A 24849-nucleotide genomic window follows, 5' to 3' on the forward strand; every position below is an offset into this window, starting at 1 on the left:
ACTTAATATTTAAAAAATTTACTGGTTTGGCTGAATGTCTATTGCAGTTGTGACCTCTACAAGTTCCAGAGACTACTCTCTCATGTTTGGTGCCACCAACCAAACGCGGTCCTACCGCGTCCGCCAGAACATCACCTACCAAGCCTGCAGGCATGCCCCCAGACAGCAGGCTGTCCCCACCACCCAGCAGCTGAATGTGGATCGGGTCTTTGCCTTGTACACCGAAGAAGAAGGAGTGCTGAGATTTGCTGTGACCAATCAGATCGGCCCTATTGAAGGTACAGTTTCCTTTTTTTGTTGTTGCTGGACAAAACTTACATCTCACTTCCTTCCTTCATTCCTTTTTGAGTAGCCTCAGAACAATTCAGAGGTTATCCAGGGTTACTGAGTGCCAGGCTCTGTGTTAGGTGGGTGTAAGGAAGAATAAAGCAGGGTCCTGTTCTTGAGGTGGAGACAAAGGTAGGAATGGAGCTTTTAGAACAAGGTCCCTGCCCAGCTCAGGAAAAGAGCATAATGCATGCAGCTGACTGGTGGTGACACGCAAGTGTGTGGGCCAGTTGTGTTGAGGATTCACCTGTGAATGAGGTGGGAGGTTGAGAGGGAGGATGATGTTGACAAATATTTGTTATAATTGTGTAAGCACAGGGTGCTGTGAGCCTAGTCTGGAGGTTCAGGGAAGATGTCCCTCAAGGAAGTGACTTTGTAACTAAGTCAAGGTGGGACAAAGAGCCAGTGTCTGGGAAAAATAAACAAAATATAACTACAAGTTAACATCATACTTAATGAGGAAAAGACTGGATTCTTTCTAAGAACAGGAATAAGACAAGGATGTCTGCTCTTGCCACTTCTATGTAACACTATCCTAGAATTTATAGGCCGGGCAGTTAGGCAAGAAAATGAAGTAAAAGGCATCCAGAATGGAAAGGAAGAAGTAAAATTATCTCTCTTCTCCTATAACATGGTCTTATATGTAGAAAATCTAAGGAATTCATTAAATTGTTAGAACTAATAAACCCAGCAAGGTTGCAGGATACAAGATCAATTTACAAAAAATTGTATTTCTATATAAAGTAAGAGGACTAGGCTCTTCTAGGAGGCAGGGGTGATGTGACATGAGAACTCTGAATGCTAGTTTGGGTGGGTGGGTGGTTTTGTTTTAGAAAACTTGGGGCTCAGGCACTGGGTGTCCAAAGATAGGATTATAAAGTAGTGAATTAATGAAAATATCAGTTGGTTTTAGAGAAATTGATGTACATTAGTAGGAGAGAAAACTTGTTACTGTCAATTTCTCAAAGAGAGATTTAAACAGAAACAACTGTGGAAACAACCTTCACCTTTCAATGTGCAGTTCAGCTCCTCACTGGTGTAGGCATTTGATCTATAAAAACAGCAGTTGGCGGAAGAGCCCTCCAGGCCCTGGAACCCCATTCAGATTCTTGAATCACGTAGGGAAAAGGTAGATCTCTGGGTACAGTTTTCCTAGAAAAACATATGAATGGGAGTTACAAAGGGTCAGAGAAAGTCAGCAAACTTGTACCAAGTTGCTAGTTTGTCTTTAGAATTTCATATGATTTTTTCTTCCACCCAAGTCAAAGAATAAAAGTTAATAATAACAGTAAAGGAAGGTTTACTTGGTGCCAAGGGCTGTCCTAAGTACCTTCATGAATTAGCTCATTGACCCCCACCGCAGCTCCTCCCCAGGAGGGGGATTATTATCTCCAGTTTCCAGAGGCCGAGGTGCAGATACGAAGTAATTTGCCTGGTCACAGCTGGAAAGCTGTGGGTGAGACTCCAGCCGGGCCCCAGGCCCTCCTCAGAGTCCCGCACGGCGCCTCTCCACATGGACTCCCCTGGCCTCGGACTGCCTTGGCATTTAGACAAGATTTCAAAAGAGGGAATGTGTTCTTACCCCTTTGAGTTGGCCCCCTGCTTCATCCACCCCACAGCAATGCTGTCCATTCTCCCTGAATAGGAGAGCAAATGGGGGGTGAGGGGTGGGGAGAGAAAAAACAGAAAGGAAAATGGCAAAAACAAAATCTTTTTCTTTCCTGCTCTCAGTGCATAGCAGTATGATCTTAAAGTCTTTCCCGTGTTCCTGAGGGAGTGACTATCTGGTTGGAGTACCTGTGACCACACAGCTGCCCCACCTGCTGTGGGAGCCCGTGGCCTCCAGCTGCCCCGGGAGCCGTCGGAGCCCGTGGCCCCTGCCCCTCCCCAGGTGTCTGAGCTGTGGGGTGGCTGTCTTTTGTGGGGTCATAGAACAGGATCCAGGAATGCCTCCTGCCCTTGCCCCCACTTGAGGTCCTTTCAGTGGGTTGGGGAGACTCTGGGCAGAGGCTGTGCAGTGAAGCTGACCGGACTGTTCCTTTAAGGAAAACTGCTCTTCCCCTGATGATTAAATTAGTAAATTAATTCCAGATCCTCTGTCAGAGAGTCAAGCTGTTTAAGAGGCTCAGAGTGAAACAGAAAATGTCTTAAGAAGGATACCACTATTCTTACTATAATAGGTAAAAAGTTAGTAAACCATAGAGAATGAATAACCCAATGGTTTTAGAAATGTATTCTTAAAATAATGTTTTTGGAAACCAAATGCAGTGAATAGGGCCCTGAGCTCAGAAGGGCTGTATGCTTGGCTTAATGTTCTGCCATCTTCATCTTGAAACTTAATTTTTGAATGAGGGGCTCCCGGTTTCCATTTTGTACTGGCTTTGCAAAGTATGTGACTGGTCCTATTGTGAAGTATATATTAAATCAGTATCATATAATTATGGACACTCTTTCCTCAATTTCAGGTAGGCCGGTATATCCTGTCCAAGTTTTGCAGGTCAACCTGGTGTTGCCTTTAAAAATTTTCTTTTAATGCCTAGCAGAGTGCTAAGCTCTTGAATTCCTTGTATACTCACTGATCTTTGCTGGAATGTGCCACGGTGAAAATTTAGTGCTGGCAAGTACTGAACAAGAAAGCTAAGCGTTAGTATTTATATATTAAAACGTTTTGAAGCTGACTTCCCCCTTTGGCTGGGTAGGCCAGGCATTTTGTATAGAATCTTCTTCTAAAATGGTGAAATAGTAGTGGGGGAGAACCAGGTCCTTGTCTTACATTAGGCCTCTGTGGGGATGTGACCCTATTGTCCTTAACCGTAGCACATGCTGGGCACTGACTCAGGAACTTGTCTTCGCTACCCCCAAGCTGCTTCTGTCCCATCTGCCAAGAGATCCAGAGGGAGGGATGAGGGTCATCCAGGCATGTCTATGTGATTTGGGGTCTGGGCTTATGCTGACTAAGCCCATCAGGTTTAAAAAGTGCTGGAGCTGTTTGCTGGTCTTTCCCTGGCCAAGGTTCTGTTACTCCAGCCAGCAGCATCGAGGTGACCCAAGGGTCAATCAGGGCCCTCTTTTTTTAGGCCATACTATGGGACTCGATAATATAAGGTGTTTCCACTGCAGGAACACGTGGTAGTTGTTCTTAAGAAGCAATGGGAGAAGTCTACCAGGAAGCAATGGGGGCCCCTTAGGACTCAGCAGACTAATAGAGGAAACTGCAAGAGTCCCAGTGTGGGCAGCCGGGCAAGTCCTGGGGAGGGGGCCAGATATCCTAAAGGACTGGGAGAAGTCAGTCCATGAGGCAGGCAACAGCAGCAAGTGCTTGGGTCTAGACTAGGAGTTACTTTGGGCAAGTCTGCCCCTGTCCCCCACACCCCACCAACATGAGGTAAGGGTGGTGGGGAGACGTGGGTGAGCTCGTGAATTGAGAGGGAATCCGGGGGGGTGGGCAGTGCTGCCAATGTCTATCTACAGATGCCACAATGCTGGCTGCCAGAACAGTGAGGGCTGTGGAGCAAGGACTCGGAGTGTACTAAGTGGGCTATCAAGACAGGGCCTCAGGTACCAGCAGACGCCCAAGTTTTCCTGACTTAGAGTTCCGTTAGAAGCAGAGATGGTTTGATGTAGAGTCTGGGAGGTTTGGGTGGGGCTCCTGGCCCAATCAAAATTAATTCTGGGCACTAAGACAGAGTGAAAACTTGAGTGAGGAAAGCCATGGCCCCACTGAGAGGCAAGAGGAGCACAGTCACTGGGAACTGGGCCAGAGGGGGAATTGCCTTTCACATACATTATGCTGGGTTTTCTTTATTTTCTGGACCGATCTAGCAGATGTAAGCATTACCGTTACTCCCATGTTACACCTGAGGAGTCAGGAGTGAATAGAAGTGCTGCCAAGGTTAACAGATTCACACTGCCTGGCTGTCCGGAGTGCTTTCCCACACCACCGTTTCTGTGTCCTTTGCTTAGATTGGTTAACTTTACAAAGTTCCTCTGGTGGGGGTATAGTGAAATGGCAGAAAGCACAGGCTCTGGACTGCCAGGCTTTTTGTCCCAGCTCCATTCACCTCTTCTGACTGTGTGACCTTCAGCAGATTACTTGACTTCTCTGTGCTGCAGTGAAAATGAAAATGACAGTAATACCTTACTCACAGTGTAGTCATGATGATTTAGTGGGAGGTAAACTGATATGTAAAGGGTTTAGAACAGTGCCTGGTACATACATGCTCAATGGGTGTCATTATTATGATCTGTCTAGAAACAAAGCTCTTTTGGAAAGATTTCAGATGTTAATAGTCATCACTACCTAGTGGATGGGTGGGTCTGTGGCAAGGTTAATCCGAAAAAGTAAACAGCGAAAAAATTAATTTTGAACCATAAAATAGTGAATTTTAGTGAGTGAACACCTGACTTAGAAGCAGAAACTTTGGGCATGAGTCCCTGCTCTACCACTCCCTGGCTTTGTGCACTTGGGTAATTTTTGTCCCCCAATATCTCTCACTTTCCTTATCTGTAAAAAAAAATTACCTGTAATGGGGACAACAGGCCACCTCAGCAAATCATCCCGAGAATCACATGAGGTGATAGACCGGAAGTGCTTTAAGATGATTCCATGTGTTGAATATTCTTACTCCCTGCACACAAACCTGTGAGTCAGAAAAGTTCATTGTCTGTAGAGTAAGCAAGAGAAAGCCATTCTGGAATTTAAAACTGCAAAGCAGATAATCCATCCTCGTTCTGGATGTTAATCATTTAGCAAAGTCACTGGGTGGGCCCCGAACATGGATAAGTATGCAGTCAATTGCAAGGACTCTTTGATTTCCTTCCTTCTGTGCCATTCTCTTTATAACAGCCAGATTGTGCTTCTGTTTTTTACATCCTCTACCCACGCAGGGGACTCAGACCCTGCCCCAGTGAATCCCTGTTATGATGGTAGCCACGCATGTGACACGACAGCTCAGTGCCATCCGGGGGCAGGTACAGACTACACCTGCGAGTGTGCACCTGGGTACCAGGGAGATGGACGGAGCTGTGCTGGTAAGAGCTGTGTGCCTTGTGTTGGTTCATGAAGTCCTCCAGCATTATGTTTACAGAAGACAGCTGTCTTCTTGGTGATCTCCATTGGCTGATGAGTTTAGCAGTGTTAATCTCAAAATAGTGATTAAAAACCAAAGCATATTCTGGTTAGGTTTGAGAGGACAGTTTGGAGAGGTGAGTATTTGCAGCTGGGGCTCTGAAAAGATGACGTCTTTTGCCATTCCTGGATATTTGGTGTTCTGAAGTTTTGTAATTTTAAGCCTATATGATTTCTAACATTTTCTAAAAAAGCATGTTTTCTGGTTATCTTTGGATTCCAGACATTGTGTTTCTTTCACTTATTATACCCCAGAAAGCAGCAGAAATTTCTTCACGTTTTTAAAAGAAAAGTTGTTTGTCTGTTTTTCTTCTAAATGTTCAGTTTTTTTAATGTTTAAAGAATTCTCAGAATATTTATTCAGGATATTTCTCCCTGTGGTTTATACTTGAATGACTTGAATACATGTTTATTATTTATCATGAACTGCAACATGCATTGAATATCTGACACTTAGAAATTCTGCATTTTGATTCCTGTTTAGTCCACTAACTCTTAGTCCTGTTGAAGCCTCCAAGTAATGAGAAAATACTATTTTCAGACCTTCCATTGGTGGGAACTGTGACTGAAGCAGCCCTTCTCTGTTCTTACGTCTTAGATGTCAATGAATGTGCAACTGGCTTCCATCGCTGTGGCCCCAACTCTGTGTGCATCAATTTGCCAGGAAGCTACCGGTGTGAATGCCGGGGTGGTTATGAGTTTGCAGATGACCGGCGCACTTGCATCTGTGAGTGCCAGAATCACTCCCTTTGGGCTAAACGGTGCTAAATTTTACTCTTTGATTCATTAATATGTCTTCTTCCTCTGTACAGAAGCTCTGCTGTATAGTTTTGTAGAAAACAGACAATTTACATTGAAATAATCCAAAGCTATGACTTTTTTTGACCCTATTTTCTTTGTTTTTTGTTTTGTTGTTGACGTTTTCTTTTCAACAGATACTTCTGGTGTTGAATTACTGAAGATGTTCACCACGTGTCTTGGTAGTTGGCCCAGTTATGTAACAAAACTGTGAACCTCTAATAAATACCACCAGCTCTAGATAGAGGTCAAATATTTCTCAAATTAGAATGAAATGGATTTGTAATTCAAAAATGTTTGTCCCACTTGCCCAGCCATAGAGCTCCATCTGTAATAAACATGCCCTTTCTAGGGTTCTAAAAAAAAAAAAAAAAAACTTTGGCCCTAAATAGGAACTTAAAGAAGTAGGATTCCAAATTCACCCCACTGGTAGAGCTAGATGATGATAGAGAAAATAGACTTTTTACTCCAATGGGATGAAAAAGTAGCAGTGATCATAGAAACTGTGTGTGTGTGTTGGAGCATGTGTGTGTAGAAATGTGTGTGTAACATTTCTGGAGTTATAAACTGTAATCAGAGACTATTTTGATGACTAATCTCCATGCCTAGTATTTTAATCACAAACCTAGATCAGCATGTCTTGAACTTTAGTGTGCGTGCAAACCATCCAGAAATTCTTGTTAAGTGTCAGATTCTGATTCACGGGCTCTGCGTTGAGGCTTGAGAACCTGCATGCCTTATAAGCCTCCAAATGTCCCCATGCTGGTGGCGTGCAGGTCACCCTGGGAGGAGCATGGCTCATCCACGTGCAGGCCTGAGCTCCCGGACATCCCTGCCTCTTCTCTTTCCAGTGACTGCGCCCCCTGCCAACCCCTGTGAGGATGGCAGTCATACCTGCGCTCCTGCTGGCCAGGCCCGGTGCATCCACCACGGAGGCAGCACGTTCAGCTGCGCCTGCCTGCCAGGCTATACCGGCAATGGGCACCACTGTACCGGTGAGTCAGCCTCCGTGGCTCGGAAGGTCGCCTTGCGGGCACATGGTCATGTCCACAGCCGGGTCCTCTCTCAGAAAGAACCGCTCCCTTCCTTGGCTCACACAGCCCTGGGATTGCCGCAAGAGAGAGAGAAAAGGTGTCTTCTGAGTCAGGAAGGGGGACTTCCCTTGGGCCAGATTGTGGAGCAAATGTGGTTGCACTGGGTGGAGCTGCTCCTGGAGCCGGGACAGCCACCGAGAACCTTCTGCTCCTGGAGCTGGCGGAGGCTGGAGGGGCTCCGGGAAGGTCTTCTCTCCCGTGAGGACGTCTCCACCTCTCTGTCTCGGCTTAATTCAGCACTTCCGGTTGAACCTGTGTGACATTTTAGTTGCTATTCTCCTGGTTGAAGTGATGTTTTAAGCAACCTCTAACCATATATGCAATTCTTTCTAGTTTTTTTTCACCCTCTTCTCTCTCTGGAAAGAGGAGGACTAGGGAGAAGGAAGCACCCAGGTATAAAAGGCATACCTAAGTCTCAGACTTTCATTCCAGGAACCTACCTACCATGGAGACTTCTTACAGTAGTTTATAAAATCTCTCAACTGCAAGGCAGGACTAACTGTTCAAATTTAACTTAGAAATAATAGGTGAGATTGTTGTTGAAAACCTAAGCATAATTCTCTGGGTATCAGTGTTGGTGAACATGGCATTGATAGCACTTTAAGATAGGGTTAATCTGGAATCTAACCCACAAAGTTTTCTCAAAACGACCCAGCAACATGTGATTGAATTAAAACTGAATTTCATGCTGTCTGTCAGGAAGGCACACAAACGTATGGTAAAATGAGACTTGGAATGAGACAGTGATGGGAAGGAGGTGTGACATGGAAAAGGGTCTGTTTGGGGGAATATGCCCCTGCACCAGGCCCTTCTGCTCTCCTCATATCATTGCTTGCAGCTGCCCCGTACATCTGAGCCCGCAGAGCGCATGCGCTCAGAAGAGCCGTGTAGTCCTGGGAGCTTCCTAACAGATCTGCATAGCATGGGCCCTGTGCCTCACCAGGAGCCTGGTTCTCATCCTCCTCCTGTTCCTTTTCCCTTTGGTTTCAGCAGGGCAGGCTGACCAGGCAGCAGGCTGAGGCCACGTGTTACTGTCAGAACCCCCTTCCACATGTGGTGGGCTATTTGGGATTTTCTGAACTATTGCTGTACAGGAGCTCTGCTCTATGGTTTTCTTGAAAACTCAGTTTATATTGAAATGATCCAAAGCTGTGGCTCAGTTCAGCACCCCCACTTTTTTTCTCTCCTAAAAACACCCCCATTGTTAGACAAAATGTTTCTGAAATTAGAATGAAGCAGACTTGGAATTCACAGATGCTCGTCCCACTTGACCAGCCAAAGAGCTCCATCTGTAATAGATATTCTTTACAGACAGAGGGTACCCTCTACAGTTTATGGGGTCAGGATGAGGTACACAAATTCCTCATGGTTCTGTTAAGCCCCACAGTGGAAATACTACTTTTTCCACACCCATGGAACTTATCATTCATTTCAGTTTAACACACTACTGGCTCTAAGAAGTGAGAATGCATACAGAGAAAAATCTTGTCAGTAGCATTTCATATTTAAACATCTGGTTGCTCAGGTCAGCAGAGAGAGTGCTTTTAACGTATTTAATTTCTTAGAACGTTGATTTAAAGTGAACAACTTGAAATTAACTGCAGCTTAGATCTGCTCAGTGTTAATAATCAGAATGTTAATTGAATTTAGATGCTTCTTAATCCCTTAATGCTATCCTAATCTCTTCTAGAAACCCTCTCTCTCCCTTTTAACTTCTACTTGTCCTGTAAAACTTTAGTTACCTTTTGGGGTCATATTATGGTCCTGAAATTGGCTAGTTTTCCAAGTTCAGAGTATTGCCATTCTTTGTTGGTACTGCCCTCTTGATTTCTGCCATTTTCAATTGTCCCTCTTTTACCTCTGGTTCTCTACTTTTGAGATTCTCTCGGGAACACACAAATTTAAAAATCAGTCAAACCCATAGGTTGTTTCCCTAGTGTATTAGTTATCTATTGCTGCATAACAAATTACCCTAAAAAATAGCTTAAAATAATACACACTTATTTTCAATAGGTCAGGAGCTGGGAATGGTTTAGGTCAGTCCTCTGCTTTCAAATACTCACAAGGCTGCAATCAAGGGGTCTCAGGCCCAGGGTCTCATCTGAAGGCCCAACTGTGAAGGATCCTTATATGGTCATTGCCAGGATCTAGTTCCCTGACGACTGAGAGCCTTGGGTCCTTACTGGCTGTTGCCTAGAGGTGACCTTCAGCTTCTTGCCACGTGGACCTCTCCAACAGGTTACTTACTTCATCAATGCCAGTGGTAAAACATCTGCTCACAAGATAGAAGTTATAGTCACAGAAATGACGTCCCCTTGTTATTGCTTTTTTGCACGGGTCAGATGCTGGTGGGTCATATAAGACTGGAGATACTAGGAGATAGGGCCTCTTTGGGGACCCTTAGAGGCTGCCTCTCAATGTCAGTTACCATGTGGTTGTCTGCCATGTTTTCAGACTGTGGGGTAGTAGAGAATGAAGTCATTTTTCTAATACCTATGCCATGCATGAATCAGGCTAAGCCCATCTTGAAGGTGACTTGCAAGATAAGCATATAAGTGTGTGTGTGCATGTGCATCTTTAAAGGCATGCCCCAGTGTGCATGTGGCCTAGTGACCACAGAAATAGGAAAAAAATAGAGATAAAGGCTCTGTTTTATGGACAATGTGTATTCTTGAAGCACACACACTTTTTTTTACCTCATCAAACTAGCAATAAAAGGGTGTGTGGGTTTTTCTCCAGCCAGTTTGTTACAAACCAGGTTCCCTGGAGAGGCTGTAGTTGGCTTTGGGTTTTCAATCTAGTCTGAGTCACAACAGGAATTGCTGTTATCCAAGCAGAGTTAAATCTTCCAGCTTCCCTCAGTCTGGGTCCCTGTATTGGAGGGAGCTAGATATTTCTCAGGCATATTTGTCCTTACAGATCTTGGTGACTTGAAAGGCAGATTGTCCTGAGTTGGGACCTCCCAGGGAGGAGCACATGTGAACTGAGAAACAGATGGGCCATTGCTCAGAGCCATCATTGCTCTGGGAGAGGCACTTACATTATTCTTTCTCAGGTTTTCTGTTCTAAGAACAAAGATTCTGGTTAAGGTATCATAAAATTGGTGCAGCCACAGAAAAGAGAACATGCTTGAAAGGAAGAAGTTGATTAGGCTCAGAGGTCCCAGAGAAGGAGTCAATACTGTATGCCACACAGGGGCAAAACCAGTGGGGTGCTTGGCTGAATGGTGGCGAGGGAGGCCTTGCCGGCCGAAGCCTTTCCTGGGGTCCAGCATGGGGCTGAGGTTCATTAGCACCAGGAAATTTCACTGTGTGGTTCAGTAAACCAGGCAGCGGGATGGCAGCGGGAGGAGAAAGCTCCAGTCCAGTGGCTGGGTTTGTTTTGAAGGGATTTCAGCTGGTTTTGAGTGTGGGTTCAGAATTAAGGCAGTGAGAAGAATGTTGAAGCTCCAAAGCATGGACTCAAAATGGAGGAGTTTAAACACATTTTCCAAACAGTTTTTACCAGCTTCATAGATGACAGAATGGAGAATTATACTGAAATTGGGCCATCTTTCACTATGTGAGTGGGAAAGGAATGCTACTTTGCCTTGAACACTGCTGTCTCCGCCTACTGCTCTAACGGCCCTGAAAGCCGCTGCCGGCGGCTCTTAGACACACACGACAGCCCCCACTGCCTGCAATGGCACCACAGGGGAAGCTCCTCCCTTGCCAAGGGGCTGAAAGTCTTTTCACACTTTCTCTCCTGACACTTGATGTCCTGTTAAATAGGGAAGAGCTCTCCTTCTTCACCCCAAAGCTCCGGTTCCCCCAGGACCCCTGTGTGTTTGTGCTCCCGAGGAGGAGCTGTGGCCTGCTCTGGGCTCAGGTCCCGGAGTGGCTGTCTGGACTCCAGTTTTCTATCATGGTGCGAGGTCTTCCAAGGAGGCTTCAGGGACTGCTCTCTGGGGAGACTTAACCCTCTCTAGCTTTAGGGGGACCAGAGTATCCCACTTGTGATGCTTTCTGTCTCTTCAGAGACGTAACAGTTGCTGCATCACAGGGTCTTTAGTATCTGGGGGGGGGGGCTGGCCACTCTTTCAGGTCTGATCAGAATCCCAGGCCACAAGCTATAAGGACAAGTACCTCTGGGGATTCCCCTTTCTCTGAGTCCAGAAATAATGGCAAGAAACTGGTCCATGGGTTCTAGAAATAGGCCCTGTGTCTCAGGAATTCCTGCTTCCTGTCATTCATTGCCTGGGGTTCCTGTTAGCATGAGAAGTACTTTTAGCATATGTATTATGAATAGTTCTAATTTCCTACATTTGGCTGGATGTTAAATTTTACAGCTTTGGTTTTACAGCCAGTTATGCAGCCTCTTCCAGGACCAAGGAACTGGGTGGTTGCCAGCTCTGCCCAACTAGGCATTTGAGTTGTCCTTTTTCTACAGATAGCCAACCTCAAGGGAAATTAAATACAACGATATAGAACACACATTGATTAGTTTGGAAGTAAAGTTTCTCTTGTAATTGTTTTTATTTGGTTTATTTTTAGTTAACCAAGGAGCTAACTAGAAAACCTTGTTTGTTTTTAACCTTGTGGATGAATTTACAACTACTTTCGTGCCTTTGTAGATGGAAAGGAAGGTGGCCAGGGAGGCTAACTGCTCACCTGGGCAGAGGCTCTGCATGGCATTAAACTTGGTTGTGCTGAGTGTTCGGGATTCTTTTATTTAAGGAAGCCAATTGATATTGACGGGACCTCCCTGAGACTGAGGATAAGCATGATGTTAACCTGCTAACCACAGTGTAAGAGATTGCTCTCCTGTGAACAGAAGGTCTGTGTTTCAAGTCCAGTGTGTCCGTTACTGGCATTGGAAAGCCCCTTAGTGACAGGAAGGTGGCTCAGTGAGGTAGGTCACACCAAGGGTGGCACTGATAACCCCAGAGGAGATTTCATCTGGGTCAGGGGAGGATGAGCAAGGAGCCCCTGTGCCCCAGCTGGTTCTTGCCAACTTCAGGGCTGTATGTCTCTGGCTTCGATGTGCTTCTGCTGTGGACTGTACCAAATTGATGCAGTTCACTTCTTCTGGGCTCCCCATTTTCTAGGTTTCACAGTGATCGGCCCATATTTTCTCCTATTCACATTTAAAAAAATTTTTTTGGATGTTATCATGGATATGACTACTTTGTTTTCTTTTCAGTGGAGCCTTGATCAGACTTACATCCTTTATCCCCTTACTCTGGAAGACTTCCTGTCTCTGAAGATAGCTTATCTCAACCATTGGGTGCTGGTTTTTATAGTTTATCTCAAAGGTTTCTTTTGCGGGGAGGGTCGAGTAGGAGAGTGGTGCCTTGCTGTTGTCGTCATGTGCTTATTTCAGTAAATAAAAGGAATATAAATTGGCTTTTGTTTGAATGTTGCAGCTTTGAACAATAAGAAATAATCCCCATGGTACCATGTGGAAAGCATCGGGCCTGACTTGTTTGCACCGATAAGCCTGACAAGTTTGGATTTTCATTACGTGTTGTTACAAAACCTCTGATAATATTTTTCTTATACTTTTCTATTTCTTCTAAAAGTGGAAAGTAAAGAAAATTTCTGATTAATTAGGTGTTCTGGATAGCGGGACTCTGTCCTACTTAGGCAAGACTGAATATGCTTCTTGGTTGAAAAGGTATTTGGAGCCTCAGTGGGCTTCTCTGCATCTGCAAATCAATGCTATCGGGAGATGGTGCCAAGAACAAAAGGCAAAGAACTATTCTTACATATATTTATTGTAGTGTTACTGCAAGGAAATGAATGATTTATAGCATAAATATTTGTTCAAAGGTAATAACTTCCTGGAATTCACCATAGGTGAAAGATACCACAGGTTTTTTTTTCTGAAAGTGACCAGATATGTTTGATTTCTACACTAAACATTCTTAGTCTAATAGGTTAACTCACATGCCCTTCGACTTCATGATATTAAGCTTGCCCCTTGGCATGAGCATGTTCCTGCTCATGCCCAGAGGTCTGAAGGTGACTCCTCATTGTTGATCCACATGCACTACAGCCACATAGTTGCACAGATTGTGTGCAGTGGTCATGCTGTTCCTTCCTCCCCTCCCTTTCTCTCTGCGCCTGTTCCTGACCTCTGCAGATGTGGATGAATGCTTGGAAAACAGATGCCACCCCTTGGCTACCTGCTCCAATACCCCTGGGTCCTTCTCCTGCCATTGCCAGCCTGGATATCATGGGGATGGATTCCAATGCACACCTGGTGAGGTTTGGAAGGCCAGATCAGGCACAGAAAGCTCCTGACTCCTCCAATGCTTTTTTTCTACAGCAGTTTAGCCCATCCTTGATTTATCTGGTCGGAGGCCTTAATTGGTGGATTTCCCAGGTTCTGGATTTTTTCTTGTTATCTCCAGCTGCCTAGTTTACTAGTAGTTCACTGGTTATTAGCATTCTGGCGGGCCTGGAGTATGATCCATCCATTGTCCTAATAGCAGTTCTGGTTAACTCCTTAGTGATCTGCTTTGCCTTGTAAGTGCCTTTTAGGTGAAGTATTGAGATTAAGTTCACTGAACAGGAGCCAGAAACCCTACTAGGCTGGGAGTCAGCTCCCATGGTGGCTGCTCCAGGAGAACTTGGCCGGCTTGGGCAGTCCAGGACTGCCACTGACCTGGAGCTTCTCAGACTTAAACTCTGGACCTTGGGGGATGAGCAGTTGTACTTGTTTTCTCCAGTGTCTCTTAGAATATTTGAAAATGGGTTGCTCTTCATTCTACCCAGGCAGTGAAAGGACCCTTGGGGGCTGAGGGAGGGGCTGCTTTATAGTGGCAGAGCTAAAATAAGAATCCAGGGCTCCAATTCCTAGTGCCTTGGTATTTTACCCATGTTATGCTGTCTTCCAATATTAGGATAGAAAAAAACAAAAAAATCTCAGATAGGAGACTGTGAGGTTGGCTGGTAAAAATGGGTGGGTTGCAAACGCCTTCTATTCCTCCTTTGTATCCCCAGTCCCGGAAGACCCCACCTCAGGACCGAAGCCATGTGGACACCAGCAGCGTGATGCCCAGGCTCAGCGCACCTATCCTGGTGACCGGCTCCACATCCCCCAGTGCGATGAACAGGGACACTTCCTGCCACTGCAGTGTCACAGCAGCTCCGGCTTCTGCTGGTGCGTGGACCCCGATGGCCATGAAGTCCCAGGCACCCGGACTCCTCCTGGCTCCACTCCGCCTAACTGCAGACTATCAGGTGAGCCAGTCAGGCAGGAAACCTTCTGCCAGCTTGGGCCTGGGGCTCGAGCAGCAGAATGGCCCAGACCTTGGAGTCAGGGCCATGTGCCATCGTTTTGTAGCCTCCTTCCTCCTAGGAACACGGGAATGGTATGTGCACACCTGTGTACACATTCATGTTACAGGGACATAGAAACATAGCCATGTGATACAGGGGCTCATACTTACACATTGGACTCCAGCCTTAGACCCTGTCTAGGACAAGACTGGAAGTTGAGATGGAGCATGTAGGTCAGGCTGAGGCCATTGTTCTAGATCTGTTATGGTAGCTTAGGAGATCTTAGAGCTAGAGAAGCCTTTTGTCCAGAAGGAAAACAGCCTTTCCATGTTACTTTGTATCACTTCACTCTGCCTCATGAGTTGAAGAAAACAGTCAGAAAGCTGTTTTAATATCAATAGGAAAAATAAGTATGACACTCGTGGGTGGATCCCGCTGGTTTGCTCTAAGCTAATAACCCAGCCCTCTCTAGTCAGGTCCACATGTCCCTGGGGAATCATGCTTGCCCCGGGCCCCTTCAGAAAAGGCACAAGAACATGTTTTGTTAGCCTATGAGATCTGAAACCATAATGGTGAGCCTGTCTGTTACCATCGGAGCACGTACCGGCTGGGTGGGGTGTAGATACCAAGTGCTCACTGTTGGCGCCAAGCGCAGGTTGCTACTTCTTGCTGAATTGTTGAGAGGTGAGAACTTTTTTTTTAAAATACAGAAGTACTTTATTGTGAAGAACATGGAATTGGTTTGATAGTCTTAGCTAAATAATTCCTATGTCTGTGAGCTTGCTTTTCAAAGATCCATTTTTACTTGCAAAGGGTTCCATTAATACTAGTCTTGGCTTTCAATATATGAGAGTAAGAAGAGCTGGAGAATTACCACCAGTTTTGATCCTTTCAACAATACTAACTGTTATGGTCAGAACATTGATGGTTCTGAGTCATATAGGTAGAAGGTGGTAATGTTTGATCTCGGTGCACACCCCTGCTTCCAGTGACACTCAGGGCAGGTAAATCCTGCTTTGCTCAGGTCTACTCTTTAAGAAACTTGGTTCTGACTCCAAGTGGGATTTGAAGAAATCATAAGGGAATGGTTCAGAATTCTTTACATTTATTAACACAAGCACGTGTTAAAAGGACAATGATTCAAAAGAGAGCCAAGAGAACAGAAGTTAATGACTAAAAGAGGGGCACATTCTTTGGTGCAGACCACTTCTCATGGACCAGACTCCACTCTTGGTGCTGACTGGCCTTGGCTGCCATTTCCGACTGGTCTCTTCTGCATAACAGGGTCAGTTTGCAGCGTGTGAGAACACTCTGTGCCCAGGATTTCAAAATATTTAAGGCCCTGCCAACAAGAAACAGAAATCAATCCATGCTTGGATTGAGAAGTAGCTTCAAATAGTAAGAAATGAGAGGGATGCCCACACGCAAGTGATGTGAGGTGCCCTTTTCCCGGAGGCTGACTGGTCTGTGTGTCTGCATTTCAAACAGAGAGGTGTGCCTGGTCAAGGGATCCCCTGAGCCAAGAATTGATCCTCTGAATTTGGAATGTGGACCTGGGGTGGGGTTGGGAACTTCTCCAGGGAATCCTACCTTGAGACAGATGGTGTCTGAGGAAGGCATTCCCTCTCCAGGTTCTCTGAGATACATCTAGGTGAGGAAGTCAGTTTTTCCTTCTCCCTTAGGGCTTAAAAAGCTTTGCTTTCCATAAGTCATGAGCTTTAGAGGCAACTGAAGGGCATCCACTTCCCCCAAACTTGGTGTCCGTAGTTGAGTTCATTGGGTTTGAGCTCTGAGAATTTTATTCATCATTTTCCTGCTTTCCTAGAGGAACTGTAGGTGCTAGAACCCAAACGTAGTGTTTCTAACTTTGTTCTTTGAAGCCACTGGAGGTTTTGACCAAAGCACTGACATGAATTGACTTTGTATTAAAAGGATTCCTTCTGGCTGCTGTTTACACTGGAGGGCAGCAAAGAGGGTGGAAGCAGGGAAACCATTAAAAAGGCTACTGTAATGATCCTGGCATGAGATGATGGGGGGGATGTGGTGAGAAGGGAAGATGTCCTGAATGTATTTTGAAGATACCGCTGACATTTTTCGGCGTCAGATGTGGAGAACAAGAGAAAGGAGCTGCCAAGCATGACTGGGCCTGAGCCGTGGGAAGACGGAGGTGCACAGACCTCTCCTAGCCTGAGTGAGATCACCCACCTCCCCAGGCTGAGTGAACCCGCACCTCTGGTCTTGCCTCTTGTGATGTGGCTGAGCCTTAATGACAAACCCTTCTGGCCCAGGGAGACAGGAGCATCAAGATAACCTCTTCTCCTGAGGGCTGTGGGAAACTTCTTGGAATACTTTACTGCTCAGTCCAGCATCCAGGGGCATGGCTGAGGTCTTGTTAACGGGCACGAGGCGAAGGAAGGCCAGGAAGCCAGGTGTGGGTATCTTGAGCTATGTGCTGCATTCTGCGTCTTTGGCTCACAATCAAAGGATTTTTGTCCCCATCTGTTCAGAGCCCACCCAGAGGCCCCAGACCGTCTGTGAGCGTTGGAGGGAAAACCTGCTGGAGCACTATGGTGGCACCCCCAGGGATGACCAGTACGTGCCCCAGTGTGATGACCTGGGCCGCTTCACCCCACTGCAGTGCCATGGAAAGAGTGACTTCTGCTGGTGTGTGGACAGAGATGGCAGAGAGGTGCAGGGCACCCGCTCCCAGCCCGGCACCACCCCTGCATGTAAGCACCCAGGGCCATCCCCACCTCAGCTGCACCGGGGTTTTTCTGTAGGGAAGCTGCCAGCTGTGGATGATGGTCAACAGTCCAATGAAAGAAGTTGCTAATGGGCTGCACTGATTTATAATCTGGTCCACCTGCAATCCCAATTTGGATTTAATGTTTGGCTTTGTCATTAGTTTCTGTAATCACAACATCTGGAACTCAGATGTTCATACAGGAACTTCAACATACAATTACTCCTCTCCCCAGATCAGTGTGAAAGGGGACACATGTCACTCTGGGGCCCCAAAGAGAGAATGACACAATACTGGCTCTATTTTTTTTCCCCTTAAAACAAAAACCTGCTTTTGTTCTGAGGGAAATGTTTGATTTGTCTTCATCCCTAGTAGTTGGCAGTGATTTCTGTAATTGATCTTGGAAAAAGAAACCCTAGAAATTAGATTTTCAGGAACATCTGGAGCACATCTGTTAAGGGTAAAGAACTTTTGATGTTTTTGGAGAGTCTGGTATGTGAGAAAGCAGCTTTTTCCCCTATCCCCACCCACCCTTGTTTCCTTTCCTCTGCTCCTCACACCCTCCTGCCCTTTCCCATGCAGGCATACCCACGGTCGCTCCACCCATGGTCCGGCCCACGCCCCGGCCTGACGTGACCCCTCCATCCGTGGGCACCTTCCTGCTCTACGCCCAGGGTCAGCAGATCGGCCACTTGCCCCTCAATGGGACCCGGCTTCAGAAGGACATGGCCAAGACCCTGCTGTCACTGCATGTAAAGTGCATTTCTCTATGGGCTGCACAGGGCTTTCAGATGTGGGAGAGGGAGGTCCTGGAAGCCTTCTGGGCAACAGTCTGTCTCCATGAGCCTGCAGCCCCCACCACAGAAAGTGGAGGCTCTGTTGCTGGGAGTCACGTCTGACTGACCGAGGCTGCTCTCTCTAGCTGGTTCGTGGGCTTTCAGTTACATGGAAAGGGAATTTCAGAGTTGTCAGGATAATGAGGTGGGGTGGTGACCCAAGAAGACTGACAGAATCCTAGCCTAAGTCCCAGGGTTCTCCCTATGCCAGATGACTAAGAAATCCTGGAAATCAAAATGACAGGACTAGCTTTAGGGCATGGCTTTTGTGTAAGCTGGGAATCCCAAGTGGAAACCAGTGAACGAGCGGCAGCCCCTCCCCTCCCCTCCCCTCCCACGCTGATTCTGTGGATTGGCCTCTCCTCTGACTCCTTAGATGAAGATTTGGGGCGAGTGTGATGCTGAGGAAGGAGTGGACAGACCTTTCTCTAGGGGGATGCTTGCTGCCTCCTGAGCTGGCAGCCTCCCTATTGTCACGGTGCTCAATTTCAGAGGGCTTGCTTCTCTCACATGGGGAGAAGAGCAGGTAGTTCACCAGAAAGGCTCTGCCACTTAAAATGGAAAACCAGCTGACTCTATTTCTAAACTTGACTCTGCCAGTAGCTGCTCATCTATGAGAAAGAATAGTACAGTGACTGTGTTTATATTTACTTGTTAATGAACTAACTCCTTATCTGGTTCCAAAAGTTTACGAACAGCCAGTGTTCACGGGAAAAAAAAGTTTTTTTTTCAGAGACTAAGAACTTATCATCACCTCAAGCCAACTATCTATGTATCCTAGCCAAGTCAGATGGCTTCACTGCGTTTCTGAACTTGCTTCTGATGAGAGCAGGGTGGTGGCGGTGGTACTGGTGGTACTGAAAGGGAACCAGAACATGGGTTATAAACACATCTTAGGGAAATCTACTTAAAACTGGGACTTTTTCCTCCAAGAAACTGAAGTCATTACATGGGTTAATGGATCCCATGATTCCCTGGGCTAATGGAAGCCCATATAGATATGCATTCTTGCCTGCAACAGAGGACTTCATTTTAATTTTCAAGTAAAATTGTACTCAAGCTTAGGTCCCCCCGTTTAAACTGCCCATTTTTCCACAGAAGCCAAATAGCCAAGCCAGGCCCTTGCGGCTTTGTTAGGCAAACAGGGAGTTGGTATGACCTCAGACAACCAAGTGGCCCCTAGATGGTGGCTTTGCACATCTGCTGGGCTTCTCAGAGCAGGAGATGGAAACTTTATGAAGCAAGTACTGTGCAGTTTTGGAAAGGAATATCACCAACACAGCATTTTTAAAAACTTTGTCATTTATTTACCATAAGGAGGACAGATTTCCTTAGCCAGAGGTAGAGTGACTACCATTCCCTCGTTCCTAACCCAACCAACTGTAGGCTTCCTTTTACATAAGAGTACAACCAAAGAATTGCTTTGTGGCAAGAGGCAGTGATGGAGATATGGGTGACTGCACCTTAGTAGAGAAGGAATGCTTATGAGCAGCAGAGGGGAGAGTAGATTTATTGTTATGTGTCAGCAAACTTTAGAAACACTCTTCCAAAAAGTGCTGATGACATTTGAAAGTACTCAGTAGGTTTTGCCTAAGTCTTACGGGCTTACTTTGTTGAGACAAACGTTCGCCCTCTAATTACTGAAGGAGCTGATTTTTTCATACAATCATTTTTATTCTTATTGCCAAGAGTAACAGAGCTTATTGAATAATGATGAGGATACTTTACAAGCACTTACAGTATTAATTTCTACAGCAGCAGTATGAAGTGTTTCTATTACTAGTACTATTATCTTCATTTTGCAAATGAGGAAACCAAGACAGAGGTTAAGTACCAAAGTCACACAGCTAGTGAGTGGCCAGGCCTGGCTGCCTGTAAGACTACAGTGTAGGACTGGTCACTGCGGCTGTGTGTGTGAGGCAGCTGGGCATGAACTCAAGGGAAACGCAAGGTGTCATAATTTTTCCAATTCTGTGTTTTGGTCTATAAAGGGCTCCATAGTCGTGGGGATTGACTATGACTGCCGAGAGAGGATGGTGTACTGGACAGATGTTGCTGGCCGGACAATTAGCCGTGCCAGTCTGGAACCTGGAGCAGAGCCCGAGACGATCATTACCTCAGGTCAGCAGCTTCCCTCAGAAGATATTTGTGTTTATTTGACTCCATTAAGTTCAAGTTATTTGCCAATTTTATACCAGTCTCCCATTTTCATCCAACAGGGGAGGTTAAGTTCTACGCAAGTCACTTTACTAATCTGTACAACAGCAGCCTATATAAACAAACACATTCCTATAGAAGGAATGAGAAAGTGGTTCTTACAGTGAGTCCTTTCCATTGAAAAACAAGGCCTCAGCAGGAAGGGCTCATAGTTAAGAAATAAGGGCGGGCCACAGTTGATGCCGTCTGACCCCAGCGCCAGGGATTCCTGGTGCCATTGGGCTGGTAGGTCTGTTAGTATGGAAGCAATTAGAGGTGGCAGAAAAAGCCAAAAGGATGTGTTCCTCTGTTAACCTGATTCTTGTGACTTAGAGGCTCAAGACATTTTTTTTAATAAAACTATTCAAACGTAGACCTCTCTGCTTCACATTCACCTTTCACACCAGTCCTGCTTTTATTTCCAGGTCTGATAAGCCCTGAAGGACTTGCCATTGACCACTTCCGTAGAACGATGTACTGGACAGACAGTGGCCTGGATAAGATAGAGAGGGCCAACCTGGACGGCTCTGATCGCAAGGCCCTCTTCCACACAGACCTGGTGAACCCCCGTGCCATTGCTGTGGATCCAATCCGAGGGTCAGCTGGGCTCCCCTAATCCTCCTGTTACCTATAGATCTGGACTTAAGCCCTTGGATTTTAAATGCATTATGTGGAGGACCAGAACATGAGTATAAAAGCTCAAATACATTAGTAGCATTAGTGTCAGGCACTGTTTTAGGCAAACACAAGGTTTATTCTTTCATGGAGCTTCCATTCTCCTAGGAGGAATTAAGACAGGAGACGAATAAGCCAGAAAATTAGGGAGATGGTGACGTAATGTGTAGAGAATTCACAGAGTATGTGAGGATGGGGACTACTTTTGGATCAGATGATTAAGCAAGGCCTGTCTGTGTTTACAAACTACAATGGAGTGGATCTCCTTTAGCAACACATTAGGAAATCACAGTGTGGAAGCTACCACCTTACCTCCATGAAATGGTGACAGTAACAAAAAAGTCAAACACCAGCATTTTATTTCTCTGGCCTCGTTTTCACTGTGGGAAAAGTCAAGAGACAAATGCTCCTGTCCATGGTAACTGCTAAGGTTAAATGAGAGTACTATTAAAACCAGGAAGGGCTTCTGTACCTTGAGAAATTCTTGTCATATTTCATGGGGCTTCTATGAAATGAAATTCCAGAGAAACCCCTCAAATCAGTAAAGAATACTTTTAGCTTTGTTTTTGACTCAAATACTTAGTGAAAAGCCTCCAAAATGGTTCTAGAATTGGGGTTCTGTACACTGAAGGTGTATCTTTCTAATTTATCCACAGCAATTTGTACTGGACAGACTGGAATCGAGAAGCTCCTAAAATTGAAATGTCTTCTTTAGATGGAGGGAACAGAAAAATTCTGGTGAATAAAGACATTGGACTACCCAATGGTTTAACCTTTGACCCCTTCTCCAAACTGCTCTGCTGGGCAGATGCAGGTAACACAGCTAATGGAATGCAAATACCGAATGCTTCACTACACTGGATACTGGCCTTCTCAAATGGTCTTGCAACAAAACCAAAACCCATCATTTAGATCTTTTGGCTTAAATTTAGAACAGTACAGCACATAATCTACTTCTTTGTTTGATGAGTAAACTTTTAAAGAACACTTTGTAGTGATTCTTACAATGCATTTCCTGGGCGATAGGGGGTGTGTGTATGAATTAGGCAGTAAGCTCAGGGGCTAGTACTATGTCCTCATTTTTGTACTGCTCACCCTTCTCACATGACCACTGGGCATACGTTTTAAATTATAAAGAAATATTTTCCACTGTTGGAATTAACAAACTTAAAGACAAAAGGTTATTTGGTTATTTTTTCTTTTTTTTCCAATTATTATAACATTTATAAATATCTGTTCAACATCCAGACAGTATGCTATTATGCTGAGAACATTCTTGCAAAGTGACATGGCAGGATGGCTTCCTTCAGTAATACATTTGGGTTGCCAATACCAAAGTTCTCTCTTTCTGTTATGTGATTTTATTATTACCATAATTGAAAAGATGGCATATATCTAGTTATAAAGATATGAAAAAGTCCATTCTTAAGACTTTAAAGTCAGAAGACCTAAAATGCAGATGGGTCACTGTTACAATCCAGCTGTCCAAAATAAGTTATTTTTAAATAATTGAAATTTAAACCAGGGTTCCATGAGAAATGTGAAATCTGCAAACTCTTGTTGAGCTATTGCAACATTTTCAAGACTGTTTACTTTACAATGAAAAATGAGGTGTGTTACCATTTTGTTATTCTTACCTAGATGTTCTTAAAATTTTTATAGCTTTTTAGTTAAAAGGCAGCCTTGGCTATTTACTATACATTGCTTACAGAGGGCAAGCAAGTATTTAGATGTTATATTTATAATAATTTAAGAGCTAACACTTGAAATTATATCAATTATTAAAATTTTTATTATTTTTGGCAAAGGAGCTTTTGTTTTTTCATGGTATGAAAGAATCTCATTTGCCCTCTTTGATGTTTTAAAAGGAACCAAAAAACTGGAGTGTACACTACCTGATGGAACTGGACGGCGTGTCATCCAAAACAACCTCAACTACCCCTTCAGCATTATTAGCTATGCAGATCACTTCTACCACACGGATTGGAGGAGGTGAGGCCAATACACTCTGGGTGACACCCCACTTATTTTACCAGATGTCAACAGGTGATTAACGCCTCTATGGAAGTTTTCATCTCACTATCTCTTCATTAGTAGTAGCATCATTGAAGTGTTACTCCTTTTAAAATCCTGTTTTTTCATCATCCACAATTTTAATGGTATTACTCACAGGTAGTTTTAAAGTGGCAGAGCTATTCAAAGAAGTTAACCTAAATCTGATCTTCAGACAATAAAAGACTACCCTTAAATGGTACTATGAGGTACATTATTAGTCATGATTTACTTTAAATCATGATAATATGGACATATTAGTTGTCCACCTAGAATAATGAAAAATACCACAACTGAAGACTACTAGTTCTCCAACAAGGAACTAGAGAATATTAAAGGAAATACATAGTATCTAAGCCCTTCTACCCCATCCTCAGGACTTAAAATGCATTGCTGGGACCCAATGATCTGCATTTCTAACAAGTTCCCAGATGATGCTAGTCTGGGGACCGTTTGTGAACCACTGATAAAAACAAATATTCCAAATATAAGTATCAACTCATTTGATTAAAATAATTGGGGAAAAAAGTATTCTAGGACTGGCAGAAAATTTTCTCCATCAAAACTGAGTTTTTTTATCCAAACTGAAATCCCATGAATTCACTCTTCCTTCCTGTTACAAGGGATGGTGTTATATCAGTAAACAGAGACAGTGGCCAGTTCACTGACGAATATCTCCCAGAGCAGCGATCTCATCTCTACGGGATAACTGCAGTCTACCCCTACTGCCCAGCAGGTGAGTGAACATGCTTGGGCCACTTCTCTGCATCCACAGGGTAGAGAAAGATGCACCTAGTAACTCATTACCCTTGGCCCAGGTACCAGCTGGTGCCACTGACATCACTACCAGTGATAGCCACTTTGAGCTGGAAAAGTTAACGGCAAACACATGGGGTGACCAGTCTTTACTACCTTAACTACACAAAAAAGTCAGCCTAAGATACTTCTCCTTTAAAAGACTTGCTGTTGCAACTTGGTTATAAAATAACTCACCCAGTGCCCCCTCTTTCCACCTCCCCTCACAGGAAGAAAGTAAATACAGCATCATGATGGACTTGGAGTTTACAATCAGAATATGGACCCGAAAGAACATATATACTGCAAATAGAGAAAGTGAATGAGGAATTGGCCATTATAAGTTCTTGGAAACAAGGTGAATAGTTTCAGTGCAAAAAGACTAAGTATATTTTGTGAAAAGTTTATACCTCAATCTTTACTACTGTATTTTAAAAAAAAAGGTTATTACAAGTTTTTTAAAAGGTAGTGGAATTTTATAAAATGTTGCTTTAATAAGCAACAATTAAACATTTATATCATATTTAAAAGGTCAAATTCACTCAACTAAGAACCAATTTAAGACCCTAAATCTTAAATCTGATTTTTATTATGGATTCTTTCTGGCCAAGAAATTAAAGCACACAATATCAGTATAAAAATACAATCTTAAAGATCACAAACCTTGATGTAGTTAAAGAAGGCTATGCAGAACTAATGGGAAAGAACCAACTTATTTATAGTTTCCAGGATTTTTTTTACCTCGGCATCAGTGCATTTCTATTTATATTAAAAGGTGCTAGAATGTTTCAATTTGTGTTTCCTTATCCTGTAAATCCCTCTATAGACTACCCACAGAAATTACATTTATAAATACCAACGCTGTAACAGTTCTAATTTTCTAGATTACTCCAATAAAATATTTTAAGATTTCCTATGAGTTGAGGAACTGTGCTGTCTC

The 24849-nt window shown here is 44.4% G+C and overlaps 1 protein-coding gene across 1 annotated transcript in view; it reads left to right on the forward strand.

Moving 5' to 3' along the window:
- The window catches only part of NID2 (nidogen 2), a 52971-nt gene extending 28148 nt beyond the window's left edge, over window positions 1-24823 (forward strand). Inside the window, exons 8-21 of the mRNA XM_036917867.2 lie at window positions 48-278; window positions 5215-5358; window positions 6054-6182; window positions 7105-7248; window positions 13471-13590; window positions 14334-14573; window positions 17120-17341; window positions 17938-18107; window positions 20183-20312; window positions 20813-20984; window positions 21719-21876; window positions 22931-23054; window positions 23738-23850; window positions 24140-24823. Of these exons, the coding sequence (XP_036773762.2) occupies window positions 48-278; window positions 5215-5358; window positions 6054-6182; window positions 7105-7248; window positions 13471-13590; window positions 14334-14573; window positions 17120-17341; window positions 17938-18107; window positions 20183-20312; window positions 20813-20984; window positions 21719-21876; window positions 22931-23054; window positions 23738-23850; window positions 24140-24150 (2108 nt within the window). The 3' untranslated portion in view covers window positions 24151-24823. The remainder of the gene's footprint in view (window positions 1-47; window positions 279-5214; window positions 5359-6053; window positions 6183-7104; window positions 7249-13470; window positions 13591-14333; window positions 14574-17119; window positions 17342-17937; window positions 18108-20182; window positions 20313-20812; window positions 20985-21718; window positions 21877-22930; window positions 23055-23737; window positions 23851-24139) is intronic.
- The last annotated feature ends 26 nt before the right edge of the window (window positions 24824-24849 follow it).

The sequence above is a fragment of the Manis pentadactyla genome, chromosome 11 (assembly GCF_030020395.1).
Source record: "Manis pentadactyla isolate mManPen7 chromosome 11, mManPen7.hap1, whole genome shotgun sequence".
NCBI classification, from domain to species: Eukaryota; Metazoa; Chordata; class Mammalia; order Pholidota; family Manidae; genus Manis; species Manis pentadactyla.